Below are 21,268 nucleotides of genomic sequence, written 5' to 3'. Positions count from 1 at the left end.
GATAGCATATCCCCATTTGATAACAGCAGCTAAAAACTAGACTTTGGAATTTAAAATATAACAGTTCATTAATTCTTATTTCATTAAGAACTTGTAATCATTTGGAGTTTTATCTTTCATAATCATTGAAGAAAAACTTTTTCAATAAATGAATAAATAATGTTTTAGAGAGAATGTATAATACAGTTTAAGAGGCTAAACTGCTTTCTGGTACTTTCAAACTTTCTCTTATACCCATTTATTAAATGATAATACCTTATAAATTTTTAGAAAGTGATGTCACATATTGCATTTATCCAGTTTATTTTAAATAGTTGAAATGCTATTTGTTTCTATACATCCTATCTATTCACTGAAGAAATGACTTTAGTAAGTCTTTAAGGAATTTACAAAGGAATGCTATATGTAGTTTAAAGTAATAAAGTAACATTTTATAAATCAAACAGGACATTCCTCAGATTGATGGCAACTAATGAGTTTTTCAGTATGTTTTATAAAACAAGTGGAAATATTTGCAATTCATAGTTCTTAAAACTAAATAATACTCCCACGTATATCAGTGAAATTTTTGCATAATTCTATCTTTCAGTAATAATTAGAATATAACTTTTCATTTTATTCAAAAACAGTCAAAATATTAAAAGTATAAATGATTTTTTCACCAAATGACTGTTTAAGCATTGTTTTATGAATAACATTACCCAAAAAGCTTGAAATTAATGTAAGCAGTTCCATTGCTTTTTCCACTCTATAAATTCCATCCTTATAAATGGTGTTTCAACAAGGGAAATTTAGTTGAATATTGGAAGAATTGGAAGAACTAAAAATTAAAGCATAATATCATGGAAAATAGTAAAAACTTGGCCTAAATATTATTTAAGAGTAAGTATTAACTATTTTACATGATCCTAATTAATGGCAGTGTTAACCAAAACTCAGACTCTTTGGTGGTGAATGCTTCTGTGGAAGAGTGCCCTTAAGGAACTGTACTGCTGAGATGGGCCATGGATTGTATATTCTTATAAAAATTCCAAGGTGATTCAGATGTCAGGGTTAGAATTGTAGTCAGGCTCTTAGATGTATTGATGTTTATTTTGACTTTATAATTCGATGAGAATTAAGGCCCATCTATTAATTTACAGAAATCTAATAATCTGTGGAGACAGGTAATGTAAACATCTTTGTCAGGAAAAGTCATCCTTCTAGTGTTGTCTTTTTTCACCTAAGTCTAATTTTGGCCAAAATACCAAGGAGAAAATGATATTGATAAATATTAAATATTGCACAGTAATTCTCTATTATCTGTGGATAAGTATGTTTCATTTATCCATTCAAGCAATATTTATTGAGCACCTACTATGTGCTGAGGATATTTCTAGATGCTTGTAATATATCAGTGAATAAAACTAATGAAGAATCTCTCTTAGAGGTTACATTCTGTGGTGAATGGCAGTTAATAAATAAGTAAATTATGTATTATATTGGAAGGTGCTAAATGTCAAGGCGTAAAAACAAAGCAGGATAGGGGATTGGGGGTCTAGAGGCTCACAGGTTGGGATACAATTTTAAATGCAAATAAAGGTAAGCATCATCGAGAAAGTGACATTTTTTTATATAAACAATGTTCTTTTTAATGAAAAAAATGAAATAATAGGTTAATAGTCATCACAAAATCTCTGCATGGTAGGAGTTTTTTTCTTTATCATTTTTCCTAATTTCCAAGATTTTAAAAAACAGCATATGTGGCTTTAATAACTACAAAATAATAAATGTTATTAAATAAATATAATCCTACTGCATAAAATAAGAATAGTAAATAAAATAAAATATCTCATAGTTCTACTTACCATTCAAAGGCATCCACTGATCAATTTTTACACGAGAAAGTGATGTTTGAACAAAATCTTGAACTGGGGAGCTAGTAAACCACTTAATTTCTGGGGAAAGAGCATTCTAGTCAGAGGGTGTATTTATTGCAAAGACTATAAGGCAGGTGCAGGTCTGGACTGTCTAAGGTACAGTAAGGAGCTCTGAGTAGAGGGGAAGGTGAGAGTATAGGGAATGAGATTAGAGAAGTAATGGAGAACAGATCTCAGGACCTGTGGAACATAACTAAGGGTTATGGCTTTTCTCTGAATGAAATGGGGAGCCATTGGGTTGGGAGGTTATACCAGAAGATTGACATGCTCTGACTTTTGAATTAAATGGATCACTGTGTTGATAATATGCTTAAGGTTAATAAGAATGGAAGATTGAGGTTGTTACAGCAACCCAGGTGATAGAAGATGACAGTTTGAGCAAGGATGGTATCACAGGAACTAACAGGAAGTGTTTAGCTTATGGATATGTTTTGAAGGTTGAGCCCATGAGATTTCCTGTGGAGTAAATGTGGGGTATGAGAGAGAGGAGTCAAGGACAACTTTAAGGTTTTGCGCAGGAGCACTAGAGGAATAGAATTTGTTTCAAGTGCATGGAAAGAGTACACGTAGAGCAGCTTTGATGAGGAAGAGCAAGATTTCAGCTTGTTTTTCCAAAAAAAGAAAGAGAGAGAGGGAGGGAGGGAGGGAAGGAAGGAAGGAAGGAAGGGAGAAAGGAAAGAAAGGAAGGAAGGAAAGAAAGAAAGAAAAAGAAAGAAAAGAGAGAAAAAGAAAGAAAGAAAGAAAGAAAAGAAAAGGAAGGAAGGAAAGAAAGGAAGGAAGGAAAGAAAATAAAGAAAAAGAAAGAAAAGAGAGAGAAAGAAAGAAAGGAAAGAAAGAAAGAAGGAAAGAAATAAAAGAAAAGAAAGGAAGGAAGAAAGAAAGAAAGAGAAGGAAGGCAGGAAAGAAAGAAAGGAAGGAAGGAAGGAAAGGAAGGAAGGAAGGAAAGAAAGAAAGAGAGAAAAGAAAGAAAGAGAGAGAAAAAGAAAGAAAGAAAGGAAAGAAAAGAAAAGAAAAGAAAGAAACCCCATCAGTGTAGAAATTTGGTAGTTCCAGAGGATGATTTGGACTGGAGATATAAATTTGAGAGTTGTAGACATCAAATGGTATTTAAAATTATTTGACTATAGAATGTCACTAAGTGAGAGAGGATAGAGAAGAACAGAGAAACAAGGACTGAACTCTGGGTCACTGCAAGTTAGGTCTAGACAAGGAGGAATCAGGAAGAGATTAAGAAGGAATGACCAGTGAGGTAGTAGAAAATCAAGAGAATTTGGTGTCCTCGAAAAATGTTCCAAGGAGAAATGAGTTCTAGAATTTCGGACATACCCGGTTAAGGCAAAAGAAACAGTTGTATTGACTGCAGGAATTTTCTAAACTTTTTAATCAAATTCCCAAGAGGAGAACTATAGCACAGAATGCAGCATCTCTGGAAATACTGTTCCAATCCCTTTTCAAAGAGTGTCCTGAAGGGACCACTGCGCAATGGAAACTGTACTTTGGGAAATGATGAATTAGAAGACATATCCTTTCTTATCCATTTGAGTTATTGACACTTAAATGTGCTGTTAATGCTGAAGACATTTGAGTTGTTTAAATGGACTATAGACCTAAGGATTATTTTATTTTATTCTTCACTTCTAGCTCTGCAGGCAGAAGAATCTGCCTTCTGGGGCAAATTAGAAGGCTAAACTCTTTGTTGGCTGCCCTATCTGGATAATGATGGAAATACCAAGGTTTTCTAGTCCCTGACTAAGCATTGTCTGACTTTACTCTCTCTCTCTCTCTCTCTGTCTCTTAATTTATTCAAAAATATCATGTTTGTTTTTAGCTATCCAGTTGTAATAACATAAGTTTTCAACCAGTGTCTGTTGAATTGAGGAATTGAACTTCCTTTTTACTCCAGAGTAATCTAGTTATTTTCCTTTTAACAGCATGTGCTTTAAGCCAAATATAAGAATTTTTGTTGAAAGAATCTCTGTTATATGTCAAATATATCTGGCACCATGGAATGAGTTCCTACTTTTTAAATGTTCAGCTATCCTATAAGATAATTGCCTTTACTTTGATGTTTCTGAAATTGCACATTTTTAAGCCCTTTTACTAGACTAATACACAACTTATATTTATCTTCTCTGCATATTTTATTGAGTTCTGCTTAATTGAACAGCACTATCAATAAAATCCTGTTTTGTTACATTTTCAACCAACAAAATATCTGGTTTGTTGACTAAATATTGTCTGTATTATGATTCAATAGTAATTCATTTTACCATAATGTTCAATATATTTTCGATTTTGTAGTTAGTCACTAAATTGGAATGATATCAGTTGAGATGTATTGACAGCATCATTGAAGCTTTATCTGTTTTCATCATCAGGTATATTTTCTTTCTTTAAATACATAAGGTAAATGTTAATTACAAGCCTTACTATCAAATACACTGAGAAAAGTACCAGACTAAGAATCAGGAGACCTGAATTGAGCTTTGTCTCTGCTGTATAACTATTGTCAGGTTACTTAACCTTTCTGAGTTTTCTTTTCCATAAAGGGAGGAAATGAATGTGTACCCACCTTGCCTGACAGGATTTCTGTGACACTGAAGTGAGATTATGTTAAGTATTTTATATATTAAGAAATACTGTTACAAAAAGATTCTATTTTACTTTTTTCTAATAGTGTACCTTAGTTCACATGTAAATTAATTTGTAGGTACTTACTGAGTTCTTAAGTATGAATTGTAGATTTTTCTGTAGGATTATCTTTTGTAGTATTTCTTATTTATGAAGGCAAAACCTTAATTAATTTCTCTGAATATGTAGTACATATACATGCACAGGTGTCTAAGTGTCTTTTCCTTAGTCCCTAGTTCCCTACCTCAGAGGTAACCTTCCAGAAGCATTGTATGCAAATATAAACATAAATTTATATTATATGCTTCCTGCTCTTTTGACACAAATGGTAAAACATACAATACTGTTCTGTACCTTACTTTTTACTTAATATATTTTAAGTATCACTTTGTAACAGTGAGTATACAGTTACTTCTTTTTTTTTCATTTATTTGTTCAACAAACAAATATTTATTGAATGTCAGGTGTCATTTTAAGTTCCAGGGATACAGTAGTGAACAAAATAAACATTTTTTTTTGTCCTCATGGACCTTTCACTCTAATTGGAGGAGACAGACAATAAACAATCATACACACACACACACACACACACACACACACACACACACACACACACACACACACCTGCATACATATATATGTCAGGTGGTGGTAAGTTCTTTGGAGAAAAATAAAACAAGCAGGGAGAAAAAGGGTGCTGGGAGGGGTTTTCATATATATGGTGGTCAAATAAGGCTTACTGATAAAGTGATTTATACAGAGACCTGAAAGAACTAAGGGAGCAAATGATGAGATTGCCTGGGGTGAGAATATTCCAAGCAGTGGGAAAAGCAGTTGAGAGGCACTGATGCAGGAGTCTGGTTCTTGTGTTGGAACAACAAGGAAGCCAGTGTGGCTGGAACAGAGTGAGCCAGAGTAGTAGGAGATGGGGTCAGAGAAGCAGTGGGCATTTAGATCGCATAGTCACACAGACCATTGTAAGGACTTTGATGCTACCTCTTAGAGAAATAAGACTCTGAGCAAAGAAGTGACATATTTACATGGTTTACAATTGTTTGTTATTATAAAGACAGCTGGTGAAATCCTATAATTTTACTATGTGTATAAATAGAGATTATATGTAAGATACATTTTGGAAGGTTTTATGCAGTTTATATAGGTTTAGATGTTACTCTCAAAGTAATTTAAAGGTTTCTTAACCTGAGAACAATGTCAGTTATGGATATTAATTACTACATTAATATCGACATTAATATTTCAGTTTTATAGATTAATAAATTCTTGCTTCCAGCTTTCCTGTGGCAAGAATTTTATCATGCTGAACTTTCACTGGCTTTCTAGACCATTAAATTAATAAATTCTCCTGTAGATCTGATACTTAAAGTGTATTTAGAGGTATACGCTTTATGTTTATTTGATGCATAAATTTCTAATTTATAAAACAAAGTTAGGAGGTGATAATGATTACATTATAAAAAACTTGTTGATTTTTCTAAATAATTCAGGTCAAGATTCCTTAACATTGCTAATCATCAAGGAAATGCCAATCAAAACCACAATGAAATATCACCTTACACTGGTCGGAATGGCCATTATCAAAAAGACAACAAATAACAAGTGTTGGCGAGGATGTGGACAAAAGGGAACCCTCTTGCACTGTTGGTGGGAATGTAAATTGGTGCAGCCACTATGGAGAACAGTATGGAGGTTCCTCAAAGAATTGAAAATAGAACTACCATACAATCCAGCAATTCCACTTCTGTTTATTTATCCAAAGGAAATGAAAACACTAACTCGAAAAGATATCTGCACCCCCATACTCCTAGCAGCATTATTTACAATAGCCAAGATATAGAAACAATCTAAGTGTCCCTCAATAGATGAATGGATAAAGATGTGAGATATATATATATATATATATATATATATATATCTCATATATATGTGTACACACACACACACACACACACACACACACACACACACACATGAAATCTTGCCATTTGTGGCAACATGAATGGGCCCTGAGGGCATTTTGCTAAGTGAAATAAGTCAGACAGAGAAAGACAATTACTGTATGACCTCACTTATATGTAGAATCTTAAACAAAACAAAACAAAAAACAACGCATAGTTACAGAGAACAGACTGTGTTTCATTGCCAGAAGTAGGGATGGGGAGTGGGTGAAGGTGGTCAAAAGGTACAAACTTCCAGTTATAAAATAAGATGAGGGGGATGTAATATACAGCATGGTGACAGTAGTTAATAATACCGTATTATATATTTGAAAGCTGCTAAGAGAGTAGATCTTAAAAGTTCTCATCAGAAGAAAAGAATTTTTATAACTATGTGTGGTGATGAATGTTAACTAGACATGTTCTGGAAATCATTTCTCAGTATATACAAATATCAAATCATGATATTATGCATCTGAAACTAATATAATGTTACATGTCAATTATATTCAATTAAAAAGATTCCTTTAAATGTTCATTTTTCTTTGGTTCATACAAATGAAGTCATTTCACATCACAGACTGGTTAATGGATGATGCCAGAGACATTTTTGCATCAGACCACTGTATCTTAAGTATCAGGGGGAAAGAAAACAAAATTTCAAGCTGTTTTTAACTTCTATTTTAACTATCTCTGTTCATATTTATATGCATATTCAGTGAATAAATAAGCCAAATCAAGTATATGGTAAATGAAATGTAACTTTTTCATTTTTATACACAAACACACGCACACATATATACATGTTATATACTAAAAACCAAATGAAAAAGCTACCTTTCATTTTCATGTATATATATGTATACATATATCTATTCCTAATTTGTCTTTTTAATTATGGATTTCTTAATATCTTAGCACTAATTAACTAGCCAGGGGTTAGCTAGCTCTAAAAGGATATAATAAATGAACAAAGTAAAGTTAGGCAAGAATTAAATATTGCTATGATTAATGCAAATTAAAAGATTAATTAATTATTCAGTCATTTGGGATTAAACAAGTGTTTAATCATTACTTATTACATGAATATTTTGTATCGGGGTTTTGTGGGAAGGGTGGGTCAAAGATAAAATAGATTTAGAACCTACCATAGGTTTGGTGGTGGTAGATGGAGCAAAAGTAATTGATTTAACAATTAATTTGAAAGTTGGCTGCATTTTGACTTGTATATATCCATATATTAAAACATTAGAAAAAAATTTAGGTGCCTAGCAGTACGTAGACATACACTCAGCTGATGTTTACAGAGGGACCGAATAGGTACAGAATTTCAAAATATCTATTTATAGGTTATAATTGATGCCATTCAGTTTTTTCAAAAAATGGGTTAAATGTTGATGTTAGCTTCTATCAGATATTTCTCATTTTATAAATAATTGTGGCAGTGGTAGTCTAACAGAGTGACAAAGTCTCCAGTAGTGACAGAGATAATGACTAATGAGTTATTGCAATAGAATTGTCACTCTAGAGAGAGCTCCAGCTGCAGAGCCAGACTGCTTGGATTTGTATCCATGCTCTACCACTTAGGAGGTGTTAGGCAAGTTTCAGGACTTTTCCTGCCCTCATTTCCCAATGTGTAAATCAGGAATTACAGTTTTACTTACTCTTGGATTTGTTGTAAGGAATAGTTAAGTTTACACATTTAAAGCGCGTAGAACAGTGCCTGCAACTTAGTAAACTACCATTGTCTTTTATGTAGATGATAATTATCACAGAAATGATGATTTAATGTAAATGCTTATTTTCTGCTAGTCTTTATTCCTTAGTCTTGATATTATTTTTCATTAAGCATGAGTATTTTCTTTTAAAAATGTATCCTGTTAATTTTTAGATGATAGATAAGCATGTTTGGGATCTACTCTGTATTTGAAGTACAGACTTTCTTGGGTATCCAAGGGGGATTGGTTCCAGGAGCCCCTGCAGTAAAATGGTATGGTATTTGCATATTACCTACACACATGATGTTACTTTAAATCATCTGTAGATTACCTGTAATACCTAATACAATGTAAATGGTACGTAAATAGTTGTAAATACAATGTAAATGGTATGTAAATAGTTGCCTGCACAGGGCAAATTCAAGTTTTACTTTTTGGAGCTTTCTGGAATTTTTTTTTCCAAATATTTCAGATCCATGGTTGGTTGGATCTGTGGATGTAGAACCTGCAGATGTGGAGGGCCTACTGTATTGTGTTCTTTAGCCATAATAGATTACAAAGTATTTTTTAAGCAAAGTATCATGTAATTAATTTTACTTATATATTGCTGGCATCAATAGGATTGACCAGCTAATTTTTTAAAGAAAATTTTTAGTGTTATTAGTTTACTGTAAGCTCATTTTTTTCTTCTACTACACTATTAAAATTTGTGTTTAAAATTTTGCACAAAGCAATTTTTATAAAAATATAACTCATAATCACATTTTTTAATGACAGTTTTCTTTTAGAGTAAAAAAAAAATCCTAAATGGCATTATATTTTATAATTATTCATTCCTAAAATAATATTTTTCTTTTAAGTTTGCAATTATGGAAAATTCAATTAACAGTTTTTAATACTTATATTGCCTTTTAAAAATAACTCTCTTTGTTGTCAATTTATGCCATACCATTATTTATTCATTCTGTCAGTTGAAACCAGTTTTTCTTTATACCTCATTGATTTCCTTTTCTCAGTATTATTTAAGGCTCTCTTTTTATCAGCAGGGCAGGGTGGAGAAAATGTGGAAACTTGAGTCAAATTGTCATGCGTTTCATTACCTTTAAGTAAATTTTTACCCCCCTAAACCTCAGTTTCTTCATCTGTAAAATGTGGTTAGTAATATGTACCTCAGAGGATTGTTATTAGGACTAAATGAGTGATGCAAATGCAAAGGCACATTATAGAGCCCAGACATAGGAAGGTGCTTAGTACGCATTTGGTTTTAGTCCCCTTTCTTTTCCCTCTCCTCTCCATTTCTCTTTTTCCTCCTTTCTTCTGTCTCTTGCACCTTTGTCCCCATTTCTCCTCTTCCTTCCTCTGCCTTCTTATTAAACACAGTTAACCAACTTCTATGAATATCTATTGTGTGCCATGGATGGAGACATCCTGGAGTAAAAGAGAGTCTCTGTACTCAAAAATCTACATTCAGCAGGCAGAAAGTTGCAATAAATAATTGATTAACAAGAAAACATCAGTGCTGTGATGAAATTGATCATTAATATTCCTCAGGCTTTAGCCTTCAGCCCTTGGCTTTCAATCCTTTTCTTTTCTTTGTAGTCATGTTATCTGTGGGCTTTTTTTCTTTCTGTCATGACTTAAACATCAACTGATGATCCCCAAATCTACATGTCCAAGGAAATTAGGAATACTGGAATACCACTCAAGATAAATATAAAAAATGAGAGCAGAGAAGTTAAGTGACTTATGCAAATTCACACAAAAAACGTTAAATGTAATACAAATTTTAATTTAACAACAATTTCATTCACACACCAATTAGATTCTCTTTTTGTGTTTTTTTTTTTTTTGGATTAACTGTTAACTGATAGACATAGTATTAACTGACATTCATTCTATGTTAATTCAAAATTAAAAAAAACTTTGGACTTTTTCATTGTAGTTTAGTGCAGATACATTATTTGAAAAGACACGGGAGAGATCTAATCATCTGAAGAAGAAAAACAGATTTTTACATACATGTCTAATTTGTCATAATAATTGTGAATAATAAAATTACTAAAAATTTCTATTGATAATGAATACAGTTCTTCCTTTTCTCCCATAATATAGTTTTGGTTTTGCATACCCATTAAAAATAAATCAGTAAAAAGCAACTACTTGGCATATAAACCATTGCATAAGATGTTCAGGACATTCTTTTAAAAATTTAAAAATTATCTAATTTTCTTCAACCTGAGAAAAGTATTTCAGCCTCTACAATTTATTTGCTAATTCCTCTATTACATTGAGTAGTATTTGTCTTAAAATTTATGTGTATGTTATCTTTTGACTTGAATTGAAAGTAGACAGTTGGCCTTTCATGTAGTGAAGGATTCATATATTTTTATCTCTAAAGTCTTCTGTCATAAATTTTGAAAGTTATTTTTATGACATATCACTTTCTTTAATTTAATTGAAAGGTTTAATAAAGAGAATATGTGAATATTATGATTTATTGCTTCATTTGGTACCTAATGAAAGAATTTTAAATCCTAATAAATTTTCTCTTTTATTATAGTGTTCTGAAGAAAATTATTTCTCCTCAGTATTAATATTTAAAAGATTAAGATTCAACTTAATCTTAAGATTCAACTTAATTCAACTTTAAAGATTTTTAAAATCATTGGTTTAGTTTGCAAATCCCAGACAAATGATAAGATCTCGGACTAAGGAAAGATTTTCTCTGTCAGAATGTATCTAGAGATCTTTTAGAGTAGAGGCTAATTCTTCTCAAAATTGCTTAAAAATCATTTAATCCTTGGAATGAGAAATAACTCAATCAGAAAGAAATCATTTATACTTCTACTGTGTATTTAACTATGTGGTAGATGTTACAAGGGCCTACAAGAGAATATAAACAAACTCAGATCCTTTTATCTGCCTTCATTTTGAAATTTGAATGAATGCTATCATACTGATAATGTTAGAAACATAACATTTGAACAACTAGAAGTTTACATTATTAAAACAGCATAGTTAGGAAGCAAGAATATACAGATAGATTAATAGAATACTCGTCCAAAGAAGCCTGTATGTTCTTAATATGAGTATAAGGCTATTTTAAGGAAAACAAAAGATTAAAAGATTATTCAGTTTATATCATTTTAGACCTTAAGCTAATGCCACATAAAAAATAAATTTCAGGTGTATTACTCAAATATAAAAAAATAAAGCCACAAAATGACTAAAGAAAATATAAGTGAACATTTTTCTGTGTCAGAAAACAAAGAATTAAATTGCAGAATAAAAATTGGGAATAATATGTGATGCAAATATGACAAGGATTAATGTTTTAAAATATGTAAGTAAATCATCCAAATTGGTTTATAAAGAAGGAATCCGTCAATCAAAAATGGACAAAGAACATAAGAAATTTATAATAAAGGAAATATAAGCTTTAATAAAGATATGAAAGAATTTTCAACCTCACTAGTAATGAAAATAATCATTAAAAAAAGCAATTAGAAAATGAGATTTTTAACTTGTCTGTTACCATCCACAGTGGCCTCCTTTCCACCTGTTCGCTATGCTCCAGCCAGAGTAACCTTTTAAAATTTCAAATCAGGACAAGTCTGGTTATATTGACCCCCACAAGAATGGCTGCTTATAACTTTTAGGCTAAACAGTACTTTTTCTGAATGGCCTGCATAAAAGGCTTTCCTTATATTGTCTGGCCCCTACCTTGGACTCTGACCAATCAGAATGTATGCTTGTCATAACTACCAGGTATGTCCCTATGGAAGAAACAGCAAAAAAAGAAGTATATAAGGGGTAAAGGACTGGGATAAAAATCTTGGAGTAGTCCAGGGACTGACTATTCATCTAGTTTAAGAACAAGTATAGTTGGAGTAAGGTAGTTAAGAGGCTTATATGAAGCTATTAAGTGTGATCTGAAATTTCACATGTGAAGCAGTTTTGACTGGTAGGTTCCAACTTATGAATAGTAGAATGCAATACTGAAGTTAAGCATAAATGAGCATTGCTGGAGATTAAGACATCCAAAGGAACTTTGAGGCCTTGGGTATAAGAGTCATGTACTGGAAAGAAAATAATTATAAGCCACTTGCAAAGATCTCAGTAAATAAAGGAGAGTGTCTGAGAGGCCAGTAGATGATAGCATTGTGAATGAAAATGCCCTGGCTTCATTTATGCTATTATTATAAGTACCTCATCTCTTAAAATTCTATATAAAGCTTCTGGTGCTTAAGACAGTACCTGGCAAAGAGTAGGTGCTCGATAAATTTTTCTTCAACGTGCTTGAAGAGATGAAATCATCAGTGTTTAGATTCCGGTCAAATGTTTGACTCCTTTTCTATATATTCCTTGGCATATAAGCACCAAACAAAACAAAACACCTACTCAGTTAATGTAGAGGGGTAAATTATTCTAGAATATGTTCTAGAAAGTAATAAATTCCTTATAGCACTGATGGAAAGGAAAGGATACAGAGAAATAGCTTTAGCTAGCATATTCATCACTTATAGGTAGGCAAAATCAGAAACTCAGTATGCTGTGTCATTTAAGTGGGGTCAGGATGCACTGGGTTCTCAAAAATATCTTAACCACCACAACCGCTTTAGGAAAATTATTTGGCAATATCTACTAAAGGATATGGGCACACCCTGTGACCCAGAAATGAATACATATGTTCCGCAAAAGACATGTATAAGAATATACACAGGAGCACTATTTATAATAGACTGAAACTGGAAACTGCCAAATGTCAATCAACAATGGAATAGATAAACTGTGGAATATGTACCCAGTGAAATTGTCTGCAGTTATAAGAATGAACAAATTACAGTTATATACAGCAGTATGGGTGAAACTTACAAACATCATGTTGAGTGAAAGATACCAGACGTTACATAATCTGTGATTCCACTTATATAGAGTTCAAAAGGAGGCAAAAGTAATCTATGATATATTGGAAGCTAGGATAGGGTTTACCCTTGGTGAGATGAGGGAAGGACTGAAAGGGGCACACAGGGGACTTCTGGAGTGCGGAAATGACTTGTATTTTGATCCATCTTCTAGTTACCAGGATCTTTTCAGTCTGAAAATTCATAAACTGTACACTTTTGATTTGTACACTTTGCTGAATGTATCTTGTACTTCAATTAAGAATTTCAGAAAAAAAATTTGCTCTAATTAAGCGTGGGACCAAAATGAAGGCATGTTCCACTGTGTGTGTGTGTGTGTGTGTGTGTGTGTGTGTGTGTGTGTGTGTGTGTTAGTTTGTGTCTGTGTGTTGGGCTGTTCATGGCTGTCCTTTCAGAATTACTTGGGACGAGGAGGGGCTTTTTAAACTACACAGGCCATACTTCTGTCTCTCTGTCAACCCTCTTCCTTCACCTTCTTCCTTCCCATATTATGTTTCCTCCATGGACTACATTTCTCCCTACCTTTCTCTTTTACTAACAAGCCATAGTTAACTATAATGCATGCTGTGAAAGTGTTGCATCCTTCAGGTCTCTTGGGGTTGAAAAAATTTTGAGAACTATTAGGCAAAGGAGTTTGTCTTAAAGAACTCTTTTAAATTCTGAATGCCTCTTGTGAAAGTAGCTTATTAAGCATTGTAAGATAATAATATGTACCTCAAATCAGGAGCTTGGGGAGCTAAAGAGAGTGTCAGTTACCCCAAAACTGGGTAGTGCAAGCATGTTGATTCTGACTTTTCACTGGTTATTTAACTCACCAAGAGAAAGTGTCTTTGTACTTTCTAGCGTTTGATGACAGCATACAATTTAGAGGTCTCACTTTAATTTAGTGGTCACTTATTATAATTTGAAAATTGTGCTGGGGAATTAGATCATAATTATTTCTATTTTGAAAGATAGACCATGCTTTTACAATGATGGAATAATTTGTGCAGATACTAAAGATATTTGGTATGTGAGCAGTAAAACAAACATGGACTGGCCATACCATGAAAAAACGCTGATCTGTTGTTTTCCATGGGAATTTGAAAGCCTGATTTAATTTTCGTCTGCCATTCTTATAGGCTTCTTGGATGATTTTTAGGGATGCTGCCTCTTTCCTGTCTCCCAAAGTCAGAAAGTCAGAGACAGCTTGACTTCTTGCTCTGTGGATGTACAATGTAATTTGGGATTAGGATGTTAAAAACCAAAGAACACAGGAAACCTTCCTGTGTCCTCCTATTTTTCCATAGAGTTCTTCAGCTGACTGACAGGAAGTGAAAAAGAGCTGATGCTTTAAGCTTCAGCTGTATCACTTCTAAGAAAGGCAGCCTAGTAGAATGACCATGTCTGGGGGTCTGAAGATTGCAGAGAGCATGATGTCACCAATATGAGATAATCAGGTTTGTTTTAAACTGTTCGGCGAAAAGACTGTTAGCTCTGGGAATTTGTAATCTTCACATTGCAAGGCTTTTTGTATAGATTTCATATTTGCTAGTTTATATACTTGTGTCATTCACTCATTCATTCATTTCCTGCTTTAGTCCTCAGAGTATTTGAGGTAGCTAATGATGACAAAATACAGCAAAATACAAATAAAAAAATAAAATCAGCACCAGGAAAAATGGAGGTTGTAACAGATATCAAGACTGGAGGAAAAGCTATGTAGGTCATAGCTTGGATAGTTACTACAGTAGAGCTATTATTTTGTGTCTAAGCTTCCCAAAGGACAAAATGAAAAGGACGATAAAGTCATGTATTAGTTACTGTTAAATAAAAGAAGGCATGTCCCATTGCAGGGGAAGCAAAGCTTTTCATTGTATTTAGCTCTAATAGAATTTCTTACTGGAGGCTTTGACATTGACTTTTGCAGTGACAGTGCCCTTGACAATATCACTACAGCTCATGCTGGAAGAAGATTCATAAGGCCATCTCTTTCAGAATCTAGAATCCCTCAGTGGAAGTGGAGGCCATAACACCAAAATCAGTCCATGGAGGTCTAAGAATACAGCTGTATGTAAACGGAGTTCATCCAAGAATATAATCTAGATTTAGAATAATTAATGAACTTGGATGTGATTCGAATGATTCTGTCTTAGTACTGTTTTTCTCAGCTGCAGTTAGGTTATACAGTGGATCATTATTTTCCCTGGGAAAAGTTTTCAACTGCAGGTATTTTATACTTGTTTGCAGGTGGATCTGTAAGATTAGAAGGATTTACTAGTAAATTAGCTGATTTTTAAAAATTGTTGAAGACCTATATTTTAAATTATTGAAAATATTTTATATATGTAAAATAATTTTGTTATGTTGTGAAAACGTAACTCCCATAACATTATTCAAAGCTTGCCCCTTGTTAGGATTAAAAAACATTATTGATGATTAAAGGGAAATTGTCAGTGTTAAACTTCAACTTTTGCTTGCAATTTTCATGATAAATTGTGATAATTGTGATGTCTCACTATTTTCTAGTTGATTATTCTTAATTTAACTTTGTAGATTTGTTTGTTGGCTTTATGTATAATTACTCTATCGATTTTAAAGATAAGTAGTTAAAGAGTGCTGAAAATCTCACTATTATATGAAATGTTCCATTTTGGAGGATTTTTCTAAACAAACTTTTTAATATCTATTACAATTCAAAATTTAAAATTTCCTAAAGGATTATTCTTTGAGAGACAGTGGATTTGATTCATTAACATCTGGCCATATAAAGCCTCATATGTTAGGTTGCTCCAATATGTCATTTAAGGAAAATTACTAAAAGAAAGGAACTGACTGTATGCTGGACATAAACTATTGTTACTGGCAAACAACCCTGCAAGGAAGGAGTGATTCCTACCTTTCAGATGAGAACCCTGAAACTTGAAGAGAGTAAGGATTTTGATCAGAATAAGAGCGGCAGATTCAAACTCAGAATTTTCTGTCGCAATAGGTTAAATTCTGTCCAAGCAGTGTTGCCTGTTTACTCAGCCAACAGACTTACAGTCAGAGAGAACTTAGTTCAGACCCTCTCTGTGTTATTAAAGATATGACTATAGGAAAGGTCAACACAACCTCTCTGAGGTAAATATCCTTATTGGTAAAATGTAGCAAATCATAGAAACCTCATAGAATTGTTTTGAAAATTAATGAGATAATGTTTGTAAAAATGTTTTAGCACAGTGCCTGGCATATAACCAAACTCAATAAAAGGTAGCTATAAAGAAAGAAAAAGTTACCATGATTTCTCCTAAATGTGATTTTTCAGTGTATTTATGTTGGAGGCTATATTCCACTTAAACATATTTTAATTCTTTTCATAGTGTAATACCTAAAGATAACAAATTCCTAAAGATAAGAAACTACCAGCAGGTGGAGCTCAGTGTCAGAGAATCCAAGTTTCTGAAATTGAGCTATTTTTCATCTTATGTTTTAAAAATAAAATTAAATAAATGCATATACAGTTTTGAAATTTATATGTGAAGGCTTTCTATCTTTAACATGCTTACCAAAAGTCATCACCCTGCCACATGGTTCTTGAATATGTAAAAATAATGCTTTGGTTATTCGGATCAACTAAAATTCTTTGTTGTTTCTGGTATTATATATAATGTATGACAGTCATTTGCATGACGAAGACATACTTAAAGTGAACTTCATTTAAAAAGAGTGACTTAGAATTTGATTATTTCATTCAGGAATTGGACTGATGATCTCATATTTAACTTGTCAAAACCCTCAAATTTGCCACTCTCACAGTATTCCACTTCTTAGTAAATTAAAGGTATCACCTTTAATCAGCTGTTAAAGCCAAAAATCGTGGGAATCACCCTTGTGTTCACTCTTTCACAAATCTCACATCCACTCTATCCATAAGTTCTCGTGGTGCTATCTCTAAAATATATCCCAAATCTGACCTCTTGTCAGCATCTTCACTGTGATCATCATAATAAAACAGTAAGTTGTGGCCTGACTGCTTCTTCCAGACTACCTGTCTGCTCCCTTGCCCTTCCTACATTTTATTTTCTACGTAGTAACTGAGTGATCTCAGTGTGATCTTGTGTGATCTCCTGCTTATGACCCTCCAGTGGGATCCTTGTGTAATCAAAATAAAATTTCTTATCAGAGCTTGAACTACATGATCATGTCCCTGCCTAGCTCTCCCCCAGCATGGCCTCCCACTCCTTCTCATTCTCCGCACTCTAGCCTTTCTGATCTTACTGTCCTTTGAGCAGGCCAAACTGCTTCTCATCTCAGGGCCTTTCTGTTTCCTCTCTCTTTAATGCTCTTTTCCCCAGTTTTTCATATGCCTGACTGCCTGATGCCTTTTCATCATTTCAACTCAAATGTCATTCCTTTGAGACATCTCTCTGACTACTCTAGCTGTAATAGGCTCTTTGATTAACCCTCTACTCCCTGCCATCATTATCCTATTGCCCTTTTCCACTTCTTACATAGCCCTTACTTCTAGTTCTTTGCTGCTACTACTGCAATTTTGTTGGCTAACATTTACTATGTGGTAGGTTTCTTTTAAGCGTTTCTATGCATTAAATATTTTAATATGTGTATTTATATGTTATTAACTCATTTAATTATGGCATTTGATTATGTACATATGTATGATTTTAGCATCTATTTTCTTCCCCTATAATCCCTGCTAGCCCCCCAACCTGTAGCTCCACGAAGACAGGGACTTTCATTTTGTTTACTTTGATTTCCTTGGCCTTGAGCAGTACTTGGCAAATAGAGGAGGCTTAGTAAGTATTTTCTGAATATTGCACAAGTTCTTAGAATTCATAATAACAAATAGAGTCATCACATATTTAAGTAAAAAAACCTTCTAGGGGAAAGGGAATATTTTCTAAGGAAAAAATCATGCCTGATTATTCTTAGAGTTCTTTTATATGAAGGTAATAGGGTACAGAAAAATCATCTACTTAGGTTTTAGGAAAGACTTGGCAATGTTCTTTACGAAAGATTGCTAAATATTAAGTCACCATTGGGTGGGAAGTATACTTTTAGCATGGCCCAAGAAAAGATTTAAAATCAGAAATCAGAGGGTAGGAATAAACAGATATTTATTTAACTGGAAAACTGTAAAGATAAAGATACCTTAGCAATTAATAATCCCATCTGTTATGGGTTGAATTGTTTCCTCAAAAAGATATGTTGAAATCCTAATATCCAGTACCTGTGAGTATGACTTTACTTAATTGGAAATAGGGTCTGTAGATGTAATCAAGTTCAGATGAGGTTATTAGGGCAGGTTCTGATTTAATATGACTGGTGTCCTTATTAGAAGAAAAGACTGACCTGCAGGGAATACAGCCATGTGAAGGCCGAGGCAGAGATTGGAGTTACCAGCTTACCCTTGCAGCTATAAACAAAGGATTACCTGGGGCTACCAGAAGCCATAAGAGGCAAGGAAGGAAAGTTCCTCAGAGTTTTGGAGGAAGCATGACCCTGTCAAAACCTTGATTTCAGACTTATAGCCTCTAGAACTGTAAGAAAACAGATTTCTTTTCCTTTAAGCCATGCAGTTTGTGGTATTTTTGTTAACAGAAGACCTAGGACACTAATACAACATCCATTGTACTTATTATCTATATAAGTGACCTGAAAGACTGCCTAGTGGGGTATCTAGATGACATCAAATTTTTCTAGTTGTGAAGAGAAAACCAGTGGGTACAGATGATCACAGGAGAAATACCTGAATTAGCTTTTTTTCTGGGCTGGACCAAGAAGCAAGAAATCTAGCTTCTCTAGATTTTATATTCCTTGACTGTGAACATTAATTTTGATTTATCTCCAAGATTGTTTCAGGATTTAAAGTTTTGTGATTTTATGAGCCTGTGAATTCATATGCCAGGCATCTAGTAAATGCTCAATGAATATTGAAACTATAAATAAATAAAACCACACAGGACATAAAGGAAGGTAGGAAAATATAAGTAACTCTATGTAGGTGTAAAACTACAAATTGTATGTTTAAAATGGTTTAGAGAAAAATTGAAACAAAGGAAAGAATATTGAGAATCAAAACTCATTGTTTCTTGAGTGTGTCAACCTATAGCAAAAAGACAAAATTAATAAATTGCTAATGCATCCTTTGAGACTCCATTTTGGCAACAGAATACTTTTGGTGAGATGGAGCAGGGATTTAGCCCAAGAAGCATAATATAGGTTAATTGCATAGATTTTTGGAGCAGAGTTGCTTAGATTTGAATCCTGGGTTAACCGCTTATTGGCTGTGTGACCTTGGGCAAGTTAGTTAACTTTTCTGTGCCTCAGTTTTCTCTTCTGTAAACTAGGGCTTGTGATAGAACCTTTCTCATAAGGGTTATTGTGAGGGATTAAATGAGATAATCCACCTAAAACATTTTAAACAATGCCTGGCTTATAAGGAGCTCCCCACCCCATGTTGTCTATTATTATTTATTAGTTGTAACATTTTATTAAATTATTCTCAAAATATAAAATGGGGCTTTTCCTTGATGGACATGATATAAAGATGAATGATTGTTATAACAACAAAATCAAAATGTATATATTTAAGCTAGAGAAATAGAGGAAATTATGCAAAGATGTAAGTCTTAATTTTTTTTTTTTTTGAAGTGCATGGAATTGGAAAGGCAAGCAAAGGGTTTAAAAGAAGAGATTTTATGTCATAATTGTGACCCAGGAAAGTTTTACTAAGACTTTTGTGTAGTATGTCTCTCTTGCTCTTCTTCTATTTTTTCTTATTTGTAAAGTTTCTTGAACTTTGGTCCATTTTAAAGAATGTGCTGCACAGTACCTGAATATGATATCTGGCATCTAGTATGGTTGCATAGTACCTTCTTTTAAAAAAAAATGAATGAATAGAACAAGGATTTATGTAGCAATGAACAAACTATTTTAGAACAGATTAACAAGATAGTAGCCCTGTTTTCAAATTAAATGTTTATGCTTTAAGTATCCCGAACCCTCTACTGCTTCTCCAGCCCTTTCACCTCATTGTATGTTGTTAAGCTCAACACATTCCTGTCAGGAAATCTTTAATTTTTATTTAGACCTTAAAGATCATTTGTGTGTAATTTAGATTCTTTCTCTGTGAATCAGAAGAACTATAAAGAATTGGAGAACTATACCTCAGTAAAATTAATTAAAAAGCACTGGATTAAGAAAGGCTTTTTTAGCAAAGCTTTTTGCAAGATTTTTTTTAAACATCTTTATTGGAGTATAATTGCTTTACATTGTTGGTGTTAGTTGCTGCTGTATATCAAAGTGAATCAGCTATACGTATACATATATCCTCATATCCCCTTCCTCTTGTGTCTTCCTCCCACCCTCCCTATCCCACCCCTGTAGGTGGACACAAAACATTGAGCTGATCTCCCTGTGCTATGCAGCTGCTTCCCACTAGCTATGTGTTTTACATTTGGTAGTGTGTATATGTCAATGCTATTCTCTCACTTCGTCCCAGCTTACCCTTGCAAGGTTTTGTTTCAAGAAGTGCTTGAAAGTTTGGTCTGTTCTCAGAGATCTCAAGATCCAGGGTTCTGAAGCAGATGACTTCTACAGGTTGAATAGGAAGGTATTTTATTCAAAATATCAATTACAAAATAGATTTATTTCTTAAGTAATGGATCTTCACTTAATGCATGAAGATTTCCTCTTTATTGCTCAATAAACCAATAACATTTGTTGGATATGTCAATTCCTTTCATCCAGAGTTGACTGGTATACTTCCATGCCAACAGGGGGAGTTAGCATCAAATAGGGGATCCAGATCTGTGCCTTTTCTATCTTGCTTTTGGCTCAGACAGGAAGGTCTGTGGACAAATTGGCTTCTGTGGGCCTACTATCATCAGCTCTTGGTTGAGATTTGAGATGGAGAAGAAAAATAGATGTTCCCATTGTGAGGGTAGGCCGGATCCTAGTTCTGACTCCCAGTCCTGTAAAACCTGTACTTTAAAGTACAGCTCTGAGGCTTCCTATCCTTCCACATCCGAAGTCAAAAGAAAACAGGTAAGGGGGAAGGCTGTCTCAGGCCTACTTCAGCCAGGGCCCAGAAATGATCTCAGAGTCCAACAGATCATCTGTTTTATACTGCTTCTTTA

General features: G+C 33.5%; 1 protein-coding gene across 18 annotated transcripts in view; it reads left to right on the top strand.

Moving 5' to 3' along the window:
- FER (FER tyrosine kinase) overlaps nt 1–21,268 on the top strand; it is a 622,960-nt gene that overhangs the window by 306,172 nt on the left and 295,520 nt on the right. Inside the window, exon 1 of one of the 18 annotated variants that reach the window (XM_012532191.3) lies at nt 21,024–21,176. The exons of the other annotated variants lie outside the window; for them this stretch is intronic. Within the exon in view, the coding sequence (XP_012387645.1) occupies nt 21,039–21,176 (138 nt within the window). The 5' untranslated portion in view covers nt 21,024–21,038. Of the gene's footprint in view, nt 1–21,023; nt 21,177–21,268 lie in introns of those variants that run through there. 18 annotated transcript variants of the gene reach the window in all.

Source organism: Orcinus orca, chromosome 3, assembly GCF_937001465.1.
Source record: "Orcinus orca chromosome 3, mOrcOrc1.1, whole genome shotgun sequence".
In the NCBI taxonomy this organism is placed as follows: domain Eukaryota; kingdom Metazoa; phylum Chordata; class Mammalia; order Artiodactyla; family Delphinidae; genus Orcinus; species Orcinus orca.
The sequence above is the reverse complement of the archived record's forward strand: the minus strand, read 5'-3'. Positions and strand labels throughout refer to the sequence as shown.